This window comes from Leiobunum rupestre, chromosome 11 (assembly GCF_980474605.1).
Source record: "Leiobunum rupestre chromosome 11, qqLeiRupe1.1.hap1, whole genome shotgun sequence".
Classification (NCBI taxonomy): Eukaryota; Metazoa; Arthropoda; class Arachnida; order Opiliones; family Sclerosomatidae; genus Leiobunum; species Leiobunum rupestre.
Genome location: NC_143394.1, coordinates 19,552,260 through 19,569,047, shown reverse-complemented (window position 1 = coordinate 19,569,047; position 16,788 = coordinate 19,552,260). Strand labels below are relative to the sequence as shown.

The following is a 16,788-nucleotide window of genomic DNA, read 5'->3' as shown; positions in this document are numbered from 1 at the left end:
ACTAGTTATTGCTGAATAGAGCTGATACGTTTCTGTACGAGGCTAGGCAACTCCAAAGCAGTTTTCGTTTCTCTCTTTCCGATCCCAGCTTTCTGGTGCAGAAAATTGTTTGTGTGCGCGGTGCAGTGGTGCCAGATCTTTTGGAAATCGTAGCACTACCAATAGAATTTCGAACTAAAAACGCAATTATTATACTTTAATAATGGAAATTAATTGGGTGGCGAAATCAAAATGTTTCGGCGGCGGCGGCGGCGGCGTTTGATCGGCGGCGCTATCCTCTACCTGGACTCGTCGAAAAAATGGATCGGCGGACGGGTCCGGGTCCAGTGAACTCTCTTAAAAATATACACTATTTACAAGTCTGCTAAATAGAAAGCGACAGCCAGTGACATCACTCGCGTCTGCGCAAGAGAAGGAAGGAAAGAACGAGCGTTTTCACCAGAGGAGCCAAGGTTCCTATAAGCTAGGAATATAATACTCGTACATTCATACTCCTAGCTATAAGTACAAACGCACTATATGCAGAGGAGCAACTTTTTTTTTCGAATGCGCCCCCGTTGGGTATCTCTAGTTCATATTGTACCTCATTGGTCCAATCCTGCTTCTTTTTTTTTTTCAAAAATAAGAAAGACTTTATTGGTGTATATGGCAGCGGAGGCCTTCACACCATTTGCATCATACAGAATTAGACTACAAATTTAAAGTATATACAAACAGCGATGTCCAATCCTGCTTTGTAATATAATTTGATTTTCACGAGGTGGCAGCACTGGAGGGGATCTAAGTTGGCCGTGATTAAAGTGAAATAATTTGCCGCCAAAGCTAAATCTTTTGTCATTTTAAATCTATTTCACTTTATATTTCTTGTTTTCGTTATAAATATCGTGCTTAATCGTAATGGAACACGAAGAACTATTTGCTGATAATTTAGAAAATGAGTTACTTCAAGAAAGTGATAATGAAAATAATGAAGGAACTGGAGAAACTGATGTGAATACTGCAAATGATACCAATACCTCAAGTACAAAAGTTGAAGTTAAAAAGCACGTTGTTAAGCATAATAGAAAACCCGATGTGAAGTTAGATCCTGATAGGTGAAATAGTTTTAAGTAACTTTTAAAAAACAAACTAATTCTCAATTTTCATGTCATTAGACTTTGTGGTCCAAGAGGGATTCCCATCCTACCAGATGTCTTCAATAATGTCAAATTCAAAGGAAAAAATCACGAGGTACAACATTTAAACATACCCTATAAAATTGTCTAAATATGGTTTTCCAGAAAGAGGATTTGGATTTGCTAATGATGAAGTTAGAACACTGGGCACATCGTTTATTTCCAAGGTTACCATTTGACCAGGTTGTTGATAAAATTGAAAAATTAGGATCCAAAAAACCTGTTCAGGTATCAGATACTGTTTCTTAGAAACACAATTTATAAATAAATTTAATTTATATCAAATTTATATTCAAAGGTTTGCATCAAGAAAATGAGATTAGACTTGCCAATTTTAAATGCAGATTTTATTAGTCACGAAAGCGATGATGGACGAGATGGAGACAATAACGATTCTGATGTTATTAGAGATCCGTTTGATGATCTTTTAAAAGCAACTAATAGTCAAGATTCTCTAACAAATATAATAGAAACTTCAGCTAATAATAGTTTGTTTAACATTTCAACAAGTGCTCCAAATGTCTCAACTACCAGCCCATTAAATACCTCAACTATAAGCGTAAGTTAATAGTCTATATGCATATGCACCATAATGCTCAAAATGTTTCCTTGTAGAATTTAAGTGATGAAGTTCGAGAAAGAATTGAGCGAAATAAACAATTAGCAGCCGATAGAAGAAAAAAATCCCAAGAAAGAAATTCTATCTTAAACAAACAGTCACAAAATGCAGAAAATATGGTAAAAAGTGGCAGCGACATTAAAGCCATAATGGAACCTAGCCAGAATGTTAAATCCGTAATAAAACCCAGCCACAATGTTGAAGTCATAACAGAACCTAGCAAGAAGGGGAAATCAGAAATGGAACCTAGCGAAAATATTAATGCCATATTGGACATTAATGCAAATTTAAAAAACAATATAGAAGATTTTGATATGCATTCGCTTGATGATGACGATGATGAATTTCTGGCAGAAATTAACATTTGAGTACATATTTAAATTTATATTTCCGATTAAATTTTCATTTCCGGTACATATATTTACATAAATTTATTTCTATTTACATAAATTATGGAAGTTCTAGATGGATAAATATATCCATTAGTCACTAAGACCATCTATTTCATCTTCATCACCACCCATTGCTTTCCAAAAGGCAATCGCAACCTATAAGAATACAAAAAACTTCTTTAACCATTGTCTCCCAAATCAAAAAATTTATAGGCATGTGCGAGTACTTTCAGTTGTTTGGCGGTTCATCAGTCCACTATTTTCTTGTTATAATCCCTTGTATAGCCAGTTATAAATTTGGACTTTACAAATATGGCTTCAAATAAACGTAAACGCTCGGGTGGTAAATATTCTTTTAATGAAAAAATCTTAGAACCTAGTGATAAAGCTAACCCTAATTATTAGAGTACTCAAAACCCCCTTTTTAAGCTAAGCCTAATTATTAGAGTACTCCTAACCACTTTTTCGGCCAAGCCTAAAAGCTTGAAAGCTCGATAAAATTTTAAAGCTCGGCTCGATACTTGAAAAGTGAAATTTTTCATACTCGAAGCTTGGCTCGAAACCCAAAAATCAAGGCTCGCACATGCCTAAAAATATACTTACTTTTTCAGCATATTCTTTTCGTGCTTCTCCTTGAAGAGTTTTAGCTTTTTCTACAATACAAATCAAGTTTTAAAATTATGAACACAACAGTTATAGGCCCTAGCAACAAAAATTATCTGTCGCATTAGGGAAGAGCATTAATAAATATTCCACAGAGTCCTTTATTTTTTGACGAGTCCAAGGAGTTCGCTTTTTTTCTCTCATTTTTTTAACGTGCAGTTGCATTCAACGGCTCACCACCAGGTTAAATCCCGTAATCGCGCTGTGGTAGTTTTTTATTTATGGTTGGTTTAACAGAGATTGGGTGACTTAACAAACCGGCATCTCTTACGATTTTGATTTCTGCACTCAGCAGTGAAGAGGGGACTTTCCTTTGTGCTGGTGACGTGACTTAAGTTTTATACAATAGTCTTAAGAAGTTAAGACTTTAAGTTTACATAAACTACTATAAGAGACTTAGAAGTTAAAAGTGGTTCCGTACAGTTAAGACTAACTGGGCTTGACCAGAAAATTAAGACTTATCTGACTCGAACTGGGCTTGACCAGAAAATTAAAACTAATTGACTCGGAACTAATTCTGGAGACACGACTCAAAACCATAAAAAGAGGACTAACACCCCTAAAAAACTTATAATACCTTTCATTTCGTGAAATCTTCCAAAGAGATTTTCAAACGATTCCACTCCTTCCGATTCCAGAGTTTCAAAAACCGCTTTATCTTCGTCTAAAAGCATATCTGAATAAAAAATTAATTATTAGATAAATGTCACCATTTTAATTAAGAAATGTCCGTACCAATATTAACCCCGGCCTGCGTGGCATTTGAATTTTCTTGGTCACTTTGACTTTGTATATTAAGGTCTTGAAGTTCCTTTGCAATATTTTCTGAAAAATTGCTAATTGTATGATATTTTGTTGTAAAAACAATCAATCAAATTTGAAATTACCATCTTGGGTTTTGAGTAATTGTTCCAGCCTTTCAGAGGCTTTTATAGTGGGATTTTCTGGGGAAAACAATTATTTAACAACCAAATTTGACTAATGGAAACTAAAATTTAATACAGCAATTTTGATAAAAATAACTATTCGTGTGTAATATTGTTTCATAATAAACACTTCCTATTCTTCACATGCAAAAGTTTTACTGAGAGTTATTCACAAGACAGACAGACTGCATTACGGGCTTCAGAGCCATTATGCGTCCGCTTTCTCCAGCACCCCACGTAGCCTTTGACAGAGTCTCGCTAGGGGGAGATTTTCCTCTTGTGATGACATCACTCGGTTATTTTACTAGATCTCAGTAAAATATTCCCCAAAGTGACCAACTTATGGAACAATATTATAAACTTATGAAATCACTACTCGTATAAAATACTTTTTGTGGTGATGCCAAGTAAAAGTAATTACAAATATAAATTAAATTTGATTGAACATGAATTATCAATCAATTTGCCAAGGCATATAATGTATAAAGAAAATCCAATTCAAATAAACAACAACTGGGAAAAATTATTTAACTTTAAAATTTTAACTATCAAAAAAATTTGTTTAAGCAGTGTGATAAAAAATTTAATACAGAATGAAACTTAGTCATTAGCCTCATCAAATAATTGATTTAACATTACAAACATAAGATCTGAAAGTAAGACTCAAATATTCAGATAGAACTACTGACTACAAATTTTAGGATTAAAAGCTTAACAAAAAACCAAACCACAAAAAAGTAAGGAGGTTTTAAAAAGCCTGTTAAGCAATTGCCCTGACAAAAACAACTCTCACCTTTCAGATCCATGTTTGGCCACATAACTGCGTGCAAAGCTTGAATAATTCTCTTAATTCCTGTTGTTTCTTTGAAGTCATCTTCCTCTAAAAACGGACATGATATATCAACATAAATTATTTATTTCATTTAAAATTGCTTTTAACTTACCATCATCCTCATTCACCTCCTCGGGGTAAAGTTCCACTAATTCATATTGATTTTTTAAACACCATTCCAAGACCTTTCCTTTTGATAATACATTATCTGCAAAGTTACAAGATTGTGTTGTCACATTGTTGATGCTTGAAAAACAATTATTTATTTTACCATCTTCTTTTGGAATACTTGAAAAATTATGACAAGTTAATATCTGTACTTCAGGGGCAAAATGTTCAATGAATGTTTGCCAAGCTTTCATTTCCTCATAACTGCTTTTCTGAAAAATTGAAAAGGTTGAATGACACGTGACTGCAATTCTCTTAACTAATTTATAAACTAACCTTAGTTGCATCGTAATGAATGACAACCGCTTCTACACCTTCAGCAAAGGTTTGGCTAATTAAATTCTTTTCCTCCGTAGTAAACAAATAGACATTGGCTGTGTAGTATTTAGTTTGAATAGGCCATGGATAAGCTTTCACTAAATCATGATAAGCAATGGCTTTTGGAAGTTGGCTGCTCTGTAGTATCACTGTTTGGAATAACAATGACAAGGCTTAAATATAACTACAGATAACTAACCTCATACTATTTAATTCTAGTGAAATTGAATAATTTCCACATTAATACATTTAATTACCTACTTTTAACTAAATCCTCAGAAGGAAGTGAGCTACAACTAATAATTAAAGCTCCTGCCATTTCCTCATCTACAACTGTACGAGCTTGGTCCTCCATTTTTCTTAATTAGAGAACTTAACCATAGAGATAGAAAAGAAGTAGAGGCACGGCCAACTTAGATCTGTTCTCGCTGTACTCGCACAAGAAGGCCCGCCAGCTTGAAACGACCACGGCCAACTTAGATCCACTGCTACTCGCACTAGAAGGCCCCCCAGCTTTATTTTCCTCCCATGTTAACGACCGTATGAGGAAAAGCCGATTTACGCGGGAAAATTCCGCTTGGCACGCTAGGAACCGGGACAACCCTTCTAATGTTATCCTACGGGGAAAATTTTTCGAAACAGTCCCACTTTTAGGAACCTTTTCCCTTATCTTTTCAATATTGTTCAACGCTGAGATTTTAATATGATTTGAAGTAAGGTTTTAGCTTTATTTTAAGACTATGTTTGTAATTTTCCGATCTTTGGTTCGCGTACAATCTTCTTTTAAAATCGACCAAAATTTTAAGGCGAGGAATTGACTCCGTATCGAAAATAAGCCTCGGCGTCATCTTGCGTGGCGCGAGATTAAAAAATGTAAAGCTAAGAACACAAAATAAAATATCTCAGATTATCTGAAATACAACTTGGGTTCTATTTTTTACTTTAGTTAATATTTTATTACTTAAATTTTTACGTTTTATTATTATTAAACTGTTCAAAACATAATTTCAAATGGTTAAAGTTTGCTGTCTCTGATACAACCTAAGCTAATACAGTGTTTTGTATTAATTTGTGTAATAATCAACAATACACTGAGAAATTGGATAAAACCATTATGAATCGCTTAGTTCCTCCTCTTCTGGACCATTTGATACACAATATTTCTCAAAAATTTTAAAAAGTTAAACACCTACAATACAAACCAGTTAGTCGAAAAGTTTTGAAACTTTAAATTTTATCTAAAACACTTTTATATTTCACGTAAATTTGTTACAAGAAATTAAATTCAATTTGTAAAACTATGAAATTTAATATAAGAGAAGTTTTTAAAATTTAATACAGAGTTTGAAATAGGCCTACTTACTAGTGGAATTTATGTTTAGTTTTCAATCAGGTTTTATCCAATTTCTCAGTGTGTTGTTGATTGTTACAATCACAAATTAATACAAAACACTGTATTAGCTTAGGTTGTATCAGAGACAGCAAACTTTAACCATTTGAAATAATGTTTTGAACAGTTTAATAATAATAAAACGTAAAAATTTAAGTAATAAAATATTAACTAAAGTAAAAAATAGAACCCAAGTTGTATTTCAGATAATCTGAGATATTTTATTTTGTGTTCTTTGCTTTACATTTTTTAATCTCGCGCCACGCAAGATGACGCCGAGGCTTATTTTCGATACGGAGTCAATTCCTCGCCTTAAAATTTTGGTCGATTTTAAACGAAGATTGTACGCGAACCAAAGATCGGAAAATTACAAACATAGTCTTAAAATAAGGCTAAAACCTTACTTCAAATCATTTTAAAATCTCAGCGTTGAACAATATTGAAAAGATAAGGGAAAAGGTTCCTAAAAGTGGGACTGTTTCGAAAAATTTTCCCCGTAGGATAACATTAGAAGGGTTGTCCCGGTTCCTAGCGTGCCAAGCGGAATTTTCCCGCGTAAATCGGCTTTTCCTCATACGGTCGTTAACATGGGAGGAAAATAAAGCTGGGGGGCCTTCTAGTGCGAGTAGCAGTGGATCTAAGTTGGCCGTGAAACGACTCAATGTTAACGAGCGTATGATAAATTCACGTTTTACTCGAAAATATTCCGCTTGGGGCGCCAAAATACGGGAGTACCTTCCTAATGCTTTCCTATGGGAAAATATTTTGTAAAGTGGATCACTTTTCCGAACCTTTTTCGTAACTTTACCGATTTACGTCAGTGCCGAGTTTCTTATATGATTTCAGGTAAGTTTCATTAATAAATTCAAGCCTAATATCGTAATTTTCCATCATTTGGTTCGCTCACAATCTATTTTTGAAATCACCGATATTTTTAAGGCGAGGAAGCGTCTCCGCATTGGGAGTCCGCAATCCGCATCGGATTTTAAGCCTTGGAGTCGTCTCGCGCGTATCGAAGGTCCTCTACGGTGCCGCCCAGCTGGATCTTTGTAATTAATTCAACCAAGTAATTTAAACTTTAAAATAAAATTTCATAACTTTTATATTACATTAAATCTCCTAGTTATGTTGTATATTAAATCTCCTTATTGGGTTAAATATTAAATATACTTGTTGTGTTAAATACTAAATCTCTTTGTTGGGTTAAATACTAAATCTCCTTGTTGTGTTAAATACTAAATCTCCTTATTGGGTTAAAAACCGTTAAATACTAAATATCCTTAATTTCACCTAATATATATTATATTTAAAATTTCAAGACTTTTCAAATTATTTAGAGATGTTGTGCATCAAATTGTCCAAAAGAGGGGGAACTAACTGATTTACAATATTTCTAGCCAATATTTCGGTGTGTTGGTGAATTTTGGAACTCTTCTGCAGTTTCAGGAGTGTGTCTTGCCAAATTTTCATCCAAAAACTGGGTTATCTTTTATATATAGAAGTTGGCTATTCAACGACATCTCATCATTTGCGATTGATACCACTTTCTCGTGATGGTTTAATTTTTCCGCTTCTTCTTGAATTTGTTACTCATTATTATGTTGGTCAATTTTCTTGTTTAGTCTCCAAATTGTAGAATTGAGTTTATTTACAGTTTTCTTTAAAAGCCCATCTGATTCTTATTGAGTAATTATTTTTGTCATAAATAAATAAATATTCTATGGTTTTATTTAATACTTAGATTGAGTGCGCTTCTGGGTTTTCAATGATAGAAACTTTTGAATTGATCATAGTTTTTTCACTGTTTTCGGATATAAATAGAGATAAATCAGATCTCTCTAAGGTTTTAATTGTGTTCTTGTTATCAGTTATCCAAGTAGATGTGATCTTGAGACTTTTTTCCCCTCACTTTTTCTAGACATACTTTTCGACTCAAATCCAATTTATTTTATTTTTTCTTTGGTAAACTATTTTCCTTGCAATGGCTTTAAGCCATTCATTACATAAGATAGGATCATTAGGAATCTCAAGGAAAGACAACCCAGCGGTTTTATTTTTATCTGTAGATTTACAGAACGGTAAACAACAAACTATTACCATTTTAAATGATGTTTATTACGGGTTTTTTATTGAAACATAATAATTGAAGTTAAAAAAAGAGGCAAAACTGTGTTATTTACTATTTTATTTACTGTTCTCAGTTTTACATTTTCAAATCTCACGCGCGCGATACGACTCCAAGGCTTAAAATCCGATGAGGAGACGCTTCCTCGCCTTAAAAATATCGGTGATTTCAAAAATAGATTGTGAGCGAACCAAATGATGGAAAATTACGATATTAGGCTTGAATTTATTAATGAAACTTACCTGAAATCATAAAAGAAACTCGGCACTGACGTAAATCGGTAAAGTTACGAAAAAGGTTCGGAAAAGTGATCCACTTTACAAAATATTTTCCCATAGGAAAGCATTAGGAAGGTACTCCCGTATTTTGGCGCCCCAAGCGGAATATTTTCGAGTAAAACGTGAATTTCTCATACGCTCGTTAACATTGAGTCGTTTCAAGCTGGCGGGCCTTCTTGTGCGAGTACAGCGAGAACAGATCTAAGTTGGCCGTGGTAGAGGGAAGATTACCACGTTAAGGCACCCCTGTTTTTGACCAGGAAAATTCATCCCCCCCCCCCCACGCATGTATGAAAGCGGAGATGGGCAGAATTTGCAACCCCATCTATCCTTTCTTTGTTTACATCAAATGACAGTTGATTTTCCAAAAGGCATAATGTATTTCATTTCACCGCGCGTCGATGGGTACGTAGTCTAGATTATCTTTGGCGCCACGTAATCTGCCCATCTCAAGGCTCCCTACATTGGCGAAAAACAGTCAAAATTATCTAGGAACCTTGGGCGAAAAAGGGGTCGGCACTCGCGGTCAACTTCGCCAGATACAATAGTGCCTCTATTTCTTTTAGCTGTCACCTCCGTATTCACTTCCTTTCAAATATTTTATCTAGACCTTTATATACGTTTCCTATATCTATGGGTAACACATTACCGTGTAAAGGCACCCTGGCTGGAATGGAAGGTGTAGCTCCGTCTAGTGGAACTTTTGCGCCTCTCGTTTTTAAAGAGAGACCGGGTTGCGGAACTTGCGGTAACCGTTTCCTTTTACTCTGATTTGCTTTGCCGGAAGTTTCTATAGCAGGCAAAACACGCGGCCCAAAATATCAATCCTTCCATTCCTAGGGCTTTATATTCTTTGGTTCGGACTTGATAACTTTCTTCGGATCATTATTTATCGTTTCTTCTTCCTTTTGTTATTCGATTTGTCGCGTATTTTAATTTTTTTGTTGGAGTTTTCCTATTATCAGAAGTAAATGAACAGAAGTTATCGAAATAGCGCTCAGAATCGGAGAGCGTTTTCCTAAATCGAGTCAAATAAAAGCTAATTTCCATCCCCGTCTTTTGACGCGATAAATTGCACTTGGGAATTGTGGGTATTGCTATTTTTATGTATAAAATGGTTTCATAAAAACTAAAACGTTTTTTTTTTCGGTCTAGGAGCACACAAAATTTCAAATTCAAGGTAAAAATGTTACTTCATAAGGAAAACACCACCAACATGGGGAGCATAGCAGTCTGATAACTTCGGTTCATTTACTTCTGATTTTATCGCATTGTTCGCTATTAGTGTTTGTTAATTTTCCATTGGTTTTATTTTGAATCTGGTGCGCATGGTGTGAAGGCTTTCACCCGGCGGTTTTCTCCCTCGCAGTGGCGTCGCTAGGGTGTTTTAGGCGGCGCTTGAGCCACCTGTAAAATTTCTGAAGCGCCACCTAAAATTTCCGAAAAGCGCCTCCTAAAATTCCCAATTTTTCCAATTCACTTATTTATTTATTTAATATCATGAAATAACAACTGCAAAGCCAAAGGTTGGCTTTTGTGCAAAAAAAAAGAGATATAAGAGTACAATGAAGAACATATTTTAAAAATCTACATTGTAAAAGAGGGACAATTTTCAGCGGAAAATTTGATAATTATTCTCGGTTACAATATCGTTGTTGAAAAGTTTCTTCGAACTTAAAAATGGGCATCAAAAATTTTATTTTACCTGGTCGGCCTCAATGTTTCAACTTTCAAAACCTTTTTGGGGGCTCCCCCCTCCCCCATATCACTCATTAATAATTAATATTAATATTACTTTTCATTTTTAATACTATTTTTTGTTGTTGTTCTGCTATTATTATTTTTAAAGTAACAAAAGTGTATTCTTTGTATGTGGTTGAGCTCCCCTGAACCGAGCCGTCCTGTTTTAAAAGGACGCATTTTTCTGTACGCAAACCGATTAATAAATTCATTCATTCATTCACGCCCCTGACCAGTGCTTATGGCTTAAGCGCCACCAGTTTTGAAATCCTGGTGACGCCACTGCTCCCTCGCCCCTGAAAAGCGAGGCGCCGCTGACGGTGCGGTCTGCGGATCGGACTGGGGATTTGCGGACAACCATATCCCGTTCGCTTTTCGTATCGCATATCTAAAAAAGCGACCCGCGAAATAGAGGGAAACCGAGACTGCGGTAATTCTCGCTCTACTGGGTGGGGTTTGGGATGAGTGTTTTTGGGTAATTTTGTTGAGGAAAAGGGTACCACGGTAATTCTCGCATGGGAAAAGAAGGGAGGAGTGCCTTAGTGGGGAAAAGAGTACCACGGTAATTCTCGCATGGGAAAAAGCGGAAGGAGTGCCTTAGTGGGGAAAACTGTACCACGGTAATTCTCGCATGGGGAAAAGGGGAAGGGGTGCCTTAGTGGGGAAAAGGTTTCCATTGTAATTCTCGCATGGGAAAAGGGGGAATGGGTGTCTTAGTGGGGAAAAGGGTACGACGGTAATTTTCGCATGGGAAAAAAGGGAACGGTTGTCTTAGTGGGGAAAAGGGTACCACGGTAATTCTCGCATGGGAAAAAGGGGGAGGGGTGGTAACGGGGTGGATTGACTATGGGGAAAAGGTACCATGGGGTGGTTCTACTATAAATTTTTGGGACGAGAAAGATACGTGTTTTTTACCAATACCACAAATAACTTTATATGATTAATTAATGCATCTCGAAATACACAACTAGCTGAGGGCCTGCCCGTAGGGTGGGCTTTTAGGCTAGTTTATTAATATAATTTATATTATTGGCGACACCGGGATTCGAGCCCAGATAGCCGCTGGCCGCGTAATCTCCAAAAACCGACACCTTTACCAATCAAGCCACGCCGTTCTCTTGAATCTATTGCTTTAACTTTTACCCTTGAACAATGGTCCAGAGTTGGCTAGAAGCCCAGGACCGTCTGGTCCTCCTCAACACTGGAGACGCCACCCGCCACACAACTCGGGGCCCAGAGGCTGCCCTAGATCTGACTTTCGTAAGCTCCACATTGGCTCACTCCCTCCCCTGGACAGTCTTTAACCTAGGAACAAATGATCATCTCCCTATTTTTATAGGCGACCCAGCACACACTACAAGTTCTACGGCAAGTGGTATGCATTGGCACTATCCAGCGGTGGACTGGAAAAGTTTTAGAATCCTTTTGGATGACACACTGGGGGACGCTCCGTTATCTGGATACTCTGCAGAAAATCGTCTTCACCAGACGGCTGCGATTAGTATAAAAAATGGTGGAGGAGGCTCGTCTCCTCGTCAGCCTCCATGGTGGGATGAACGCTGTTCTAACAAGGCCAAGGAAGTCCGTCAGACCCGTCGCAGGGCCCAGCGGTCGGGCATCCTGTTGGACCAGGTTGCTTACATAAGGGAGAAGGCTGTCTATAAACGAGTGATTAGTGACACGAAGCGAGGGCCTATTGCTACAGGCTATATGCACACACGCCCCTGCCTCAAGTTTGGAACCAGGTTAGGTGGTTCAAAACCGGGATCCACCCCAGGAAGCTCCTTAAGCTCCATAATGGGGCTGAAATACTCACTGACCAGAAAAAGGTTGTGAAGTGTTTGGCATCCTCAGCTGGCGCTAACATACATCCCCCGCCAATGGCCCATTCTCGGCAGAGGAAATATATGGGGTCATCTCCGGGTTACGCAATACAGCTCTGGGCGTGGACAACATTTCTAACCTTATTATCAAAAATACTACTCCGGCGTTAAGCACAGCACTTCTGAGTTTCTACAACAGCCTGTGGGAGGCGGGCATCATGCCGTCGAGGTGGAAGCAAGCCATCCTCCATCCGATCTTAAAGCCGGGCAAGTCCCAAACTTCTGCTGATTCATACAGAGATATCTCTCTCCTCCTGAACCTGGGAAAACGTTATGAGAACCTGGTACTGGGCCGTCTGGTTTGGTTCCTGGAGAAAAACCATGTTCTCCCCAAGACCGATCGGGTTTCCGGATGGGTCGGCGGGCGACGGATAATGCTTTCCGGTTGACAACCAACCAATTTGGTATAGCGGTGTTCCTGGATCTATAAGACGCCTTCGGCGGTGTTCATCACCAAGCGCTCCTCCATTAGCTCCAACGTTGCGGCCTCGAGGGCAACCTTCTCAGCTGGGTGGAAAGCTTCTTAACAGATCGTACCTCCCAAGTGCGAGTCCACGGAGAGATATCGGCACCTTTTACGGTTAAGCAGGGAGTCCCTCAGGGTAGCTCGGTAAGTCCCCTCCTCTTCAGAATCATGCTGGATGGGATTCCCTTGCTATGTCCCAGGGCGGTCGACCACGGTGAACACCCAGATGATATCGCCGCCTGGATATGCGGTCGTCCTAGGGCGTAAGATGGGGCCTAAACTTCCAGCCGCTGAAATGCAAATACATGGTTCTATCCAAGATCAAACAGATTCCGGACGCTCTTCAACTTCAGCTAGGACGCAATATCCTGTCGAGGGTGACGTCATACAGATATCTAGGGGTTACTATAGACGACAGTCTCCCATGGGCGGCCCAGATTGACGGGCTGATCTCGACTTCTCTGGAGCGTCTCAATCTTATGAGGGCGATTTCGGCGACTGGCTGGGGGGCCGACAGGAGCAGTCCTTAGACTGCTTTATACCCATCTCATTCGCTCCAGAATGGATTATTCCAGCTCTCTCTATGCGTCGGCCACCTCCACTGTTCTTGCTAAGCTCGACAAGGTTCAAAATGCAGCTCTCAGAGTCATCCTTGGGGTCCCACCCTCAACGGCCATTAGTCTCATGGAGGCGGAAACAGCGCTTCCACCATTGCGCTTCAGACACGATTTGTTGGACCTCCTCAACCTCACTCCGTGCGGTGCGGTGGACACTCCTGCTTACTACACCTGGCCCTTAACGGGTCAGAGTGTGCAATAACTGGTGTCTTAACCGGGGAGTCGTGGTCCGGCTCTTGTAACCCATAAGGGCAGTGGCGCACTGGGAGATGTTAGCTCTGGTCAAATGGTCCTATCTCCACCTCCGACTTCGGTAAGGTAGGAGCTGGAAACTGAGTTTCGGCTCAGGCTAACGGAGAGGGTCCGTGCAAACTGGCCGCCTCGGCGGATTGGGAAGCCTGCTGTGGGATGGCAGGCCTCCATATGAGGGCACGGCGGTCCTGTTTCCCGGCCTTTTGGAGTTACACCGGGATCTCCGGTGCCAGCTGTGCCGGGTTACTAGGACTGCTGTGGGCCCGTCGTTCCCCTTTAGGAGCCCTCTCCAAAGGGTTTGACTCTTTACCTCCGTAGGTAGGGTGTCGGCTGGAGTTGCTACAGCATCCACTCTTAATCCCACTGCGGTGTGCGAAGTGGGAAATAGCCCACCCATTGCTGCACCTTCTGCTGGGTTGAGTGGCTTGCGTCAAAGGTGCGACCATCAGTAGTAGGGTACTACTACCCATGCTGGGTTTGTCATCTGTCCGGGCTAGGTGGACGCTGGCGTAGGGCACCATGATGATAAACCTCCGGTGGTATGAACTCTGTTACTAGGTACACCGGGCTATAAATTCTGACACACTGCTTAGTACACCTCCTTTTTGAGGGAAGGATTGTCTCCTCTCGAGACTTTGGAACATAGCTTCCCGTTGGGACCATAGAAATCTCATAGGTAACTAGAATGCTGCCGTGTAACTGGCAAATGGGCCAAACGCCGTGGCAGACGATAGCCAGATCTCAGCCAATCAGAGCTCAAAGAGCGGTTCTGCCAAGAATTTAATGTCCCCAGAGAGAATGACGTCACCTATCTCCCGCTATAGTAGCGGATCCAAGGAGGATTATTATCCTCCTTGGCGGAACCACTCTACGGCCTCTCATTGGCTGAAGGTTCAAGGCGAACTGGCGTCAAGCTCGGCCGTAGGCGGCAGCATTCTAGTTACCTATGAGATTTCTATGGTTGGGACGTTTACAATTCCTCCTCAGGTCTTGGCGTTTGGCACAGGCCCACAACCTGAGCTGGCTCTTCAATACCTCCCGTCGCTGGGCTAAATTATTTCTTAAGACCTTTGCGATCCCCAACGGTCAGCCTTTGTATGTACGTTGTCTAAATTCAACTATCCAATAACGAACCAAAACTTTTAATTTAAAAGTATAACATAGGCCTACTGAAAATAAGATTTTTACTGACAGTGACTCGCTGTTAGGTTTTAGATATTGTAGGTACCGTATGATACGCGATGTGGCGATGATTCAAATTACTTTAGACGTAACTAAAAGATTCATAATATTAAATGAGCATAAATAATATTTAATCAACTAAACCCTTATCCCTAGAGTTGAAGCTGTATGGCCGGCCTTTCCGGGGCCCCATTTAGCCCATGCCTTAAGACGGGCCTGGATCCAATTAACGCGAGGTGTACCTATAATTATCGCCTTTTGGGTCAAAATGTCACTTAACTATCTTGTTTTGGCGTCTACGATAGCGACATCTGTTGAAAAAAGAGCTACTTGATGTCGAGCCGACACTTGCTTTAAGGCCCGAAAACGGTTTTTAGTGATTTGAAACGGTTTTAGGCGATTTAACCAGCTCTAGATAATTTATAATATTATAAATTATCTCTGATTTAACTAGGTTCACACTTATGGCCGAAAACGATTTGAAAAGCTTTGAAACCTTTTTAGACGTATCGCGTATGTGTGAACGTGACTATATTTGAATCGTATTCGTATTACCGAGCATATTAGCCTCGGTATTAGCTCGTCGTATTACAATCAATTATCATTTGGTTGGCTCGAATTTTTTTTTTATTCGATTGTAACGTGTGGGACAGTTCAGTCCCCTCGTCCATTTGATTAACCAGGGCGAGATATGTGTAACGGCCACGCCAACTAGGGTGGAGACACCAGTGGCGGAAGTATGCCGACCACCGGTTGGGGGATTGGTGGTCGTCCTCACACGGGGTGACGGCCATCCACAAACTCTGCCTCCCGGACGCTTGGGATTACAGGAGTGAGCCACTATACTCCCGGCGTTGGCTCGAATTTGGAACTTTGAAGGGTGAGGTTTGAGCCCCTTTTCAAGGTGAGAAATAAGGAACTTTATAAAGTGAACCAGTGAGTGGCAGTGACCATCGACTTAGTCTTCAAGCCCGTGCCCTGAAATACCTGAGCTAATCCATAATATGTATCCGTAGACCAAGTTGAATTAAAGGCCACACCGGCCTTCGAATTATTACAATTTCCGGTGCGAAATTATGACGTAGGGAATGAAATGTCACCTGCTACTCGATTTTCGGGCTGGATTTTTCAAACACCAGTGGGACCCTTTTATCAAGTGGGCCAGTGAACCACTGACCCCTCAACTGACCACCTTCGATTTAATTTTTAAACTGGGCTAGACAATTTTTGACTGGTCATTTGTCTAGTCACACCGACATTTCTATAATATTCGAACAGCTAGATTGGTTTTGGTTGCGAATAGATGAATCAAGGAACCTTGTACAAGTGTGTAGCCGAACAAGAATCACGGAACTGAACAAGAATCACGGAATCGAACAAGAATCACGGAATCGAACAAGAATCATGGAATCAAATAAGAATCAAAGAATCAAGAGTGGAATCACGGAATATTAATGAATCATGGCGGAATTACGGAATCTGGCTAGAATCTAGAATCTTAGCAGAATCAAGAATCTTGATTCCAGATTCCTTGATTCGGAATCTCGTACACGATTCCTCGAAGTGACGGACCCCTCGGTACAGTGGCATATTTATGAGTAATTATGTTACATATGAATATAGGATTGGAATATAGCAATCGCCGTGATTCCAGTGAATCGATTGATACCACTAGTTTTGTTTAGTTAATTTTCTTTATTGAACTAATAATTTCAATTGAAAATATAGTGGTCAATATAACCAGTCCTTACCAGATCCCATT

The 16,788-nt window shown here is 39.5% G+C and overlaps 2 protein-coding genes and 1 long non-coding RNA gene across 4 annotated transcripts; 2 read left to right on the top strand and 1 right to left on the bottom strand.

The window, feature by feature from the left end:
• The first annotated feature begins 853 nt into the window (after positions 1 to 853).
• Positions 854 to 2,227, top strand: LOC149921953 (uncharacterized). 2 transcript variants are annotated; one of them, XM_090163820.1, is made up of 6 exons: positions 854 to 1,094; positions 1,155 to 1,230; positions 1,281 to 1,403; positions 1,474 to 1,734; positions 1,791 to 1,950; positions 1,981 to 2,227. In XM_090163820.1, the coding sequence occupies exons 1-6, from the start codon at positions 898 to 900 to the stop codon at positions 2,160 to 2,162; spliced, it is 999 nt and encodes a 332-aa protein (XP_090019946.1). In that variant the 5' UTR covers positions 854 to 897; the 3' UTR covers positions 2,163 to 2,227. The 2 variants fall into 2 exon arrangements, with proteins under 2 accessions (XP_090019946.1, XP_090019945.1); XM_090163819.1 differs by having other exon boundaries at positions 1,791 to 2,226.
• On the bottom strand, positions 2,162 to 5,471 carry LOC149921952 (alpha- and gamma-adaptin-binding protein p34-like). The gene is made up of 10 exons (XM_090163821.1): positions 5,355 to 5,471; positions 5,052 to 5,242; positions 4,879 to 4,987; positions 4,720 to 4,815; positions 4,569 to 4,655; positions 3,737 to 3,793; positions 3,585 to 3,674; positions 3,427 to 3,525; positions 2,790 to 2,839; positions 2,162 to 2,342 (listed from the first exon to the last, which is right to left on the bottom strand). Exons 1-10 carry the CDS (start codon positions 5,446 to 5,448, stop codon positions 2,277 to 2,279), a joined length of 939 nt encoding a protein of 312 aa, XP_090019947.1. The 5' UTR covers positions 5,449 to 5,471; the 3' UTR covers positions 2,162 to 2,276.
• A 1,743-nt stretch (positions 5,472 to 7,214) lies between these two features.
• LOC149921951 (uncharacterized) lies at positions 7,215 to 7,948 on the top strand. Its single transcript, XR_016477447.1, has 3 exons — positions 7,215 to 7,329; positions 7,423 to 7,549; positions 7,881 to 7,948. It is a non-coding gene; the product is annotated as an uncharacterized LOC149921951 (long non-coding RNA).
• The last annotated feature ends 8,840 nt before the right edge of the window (positions 7,949 to 16,788 follow it).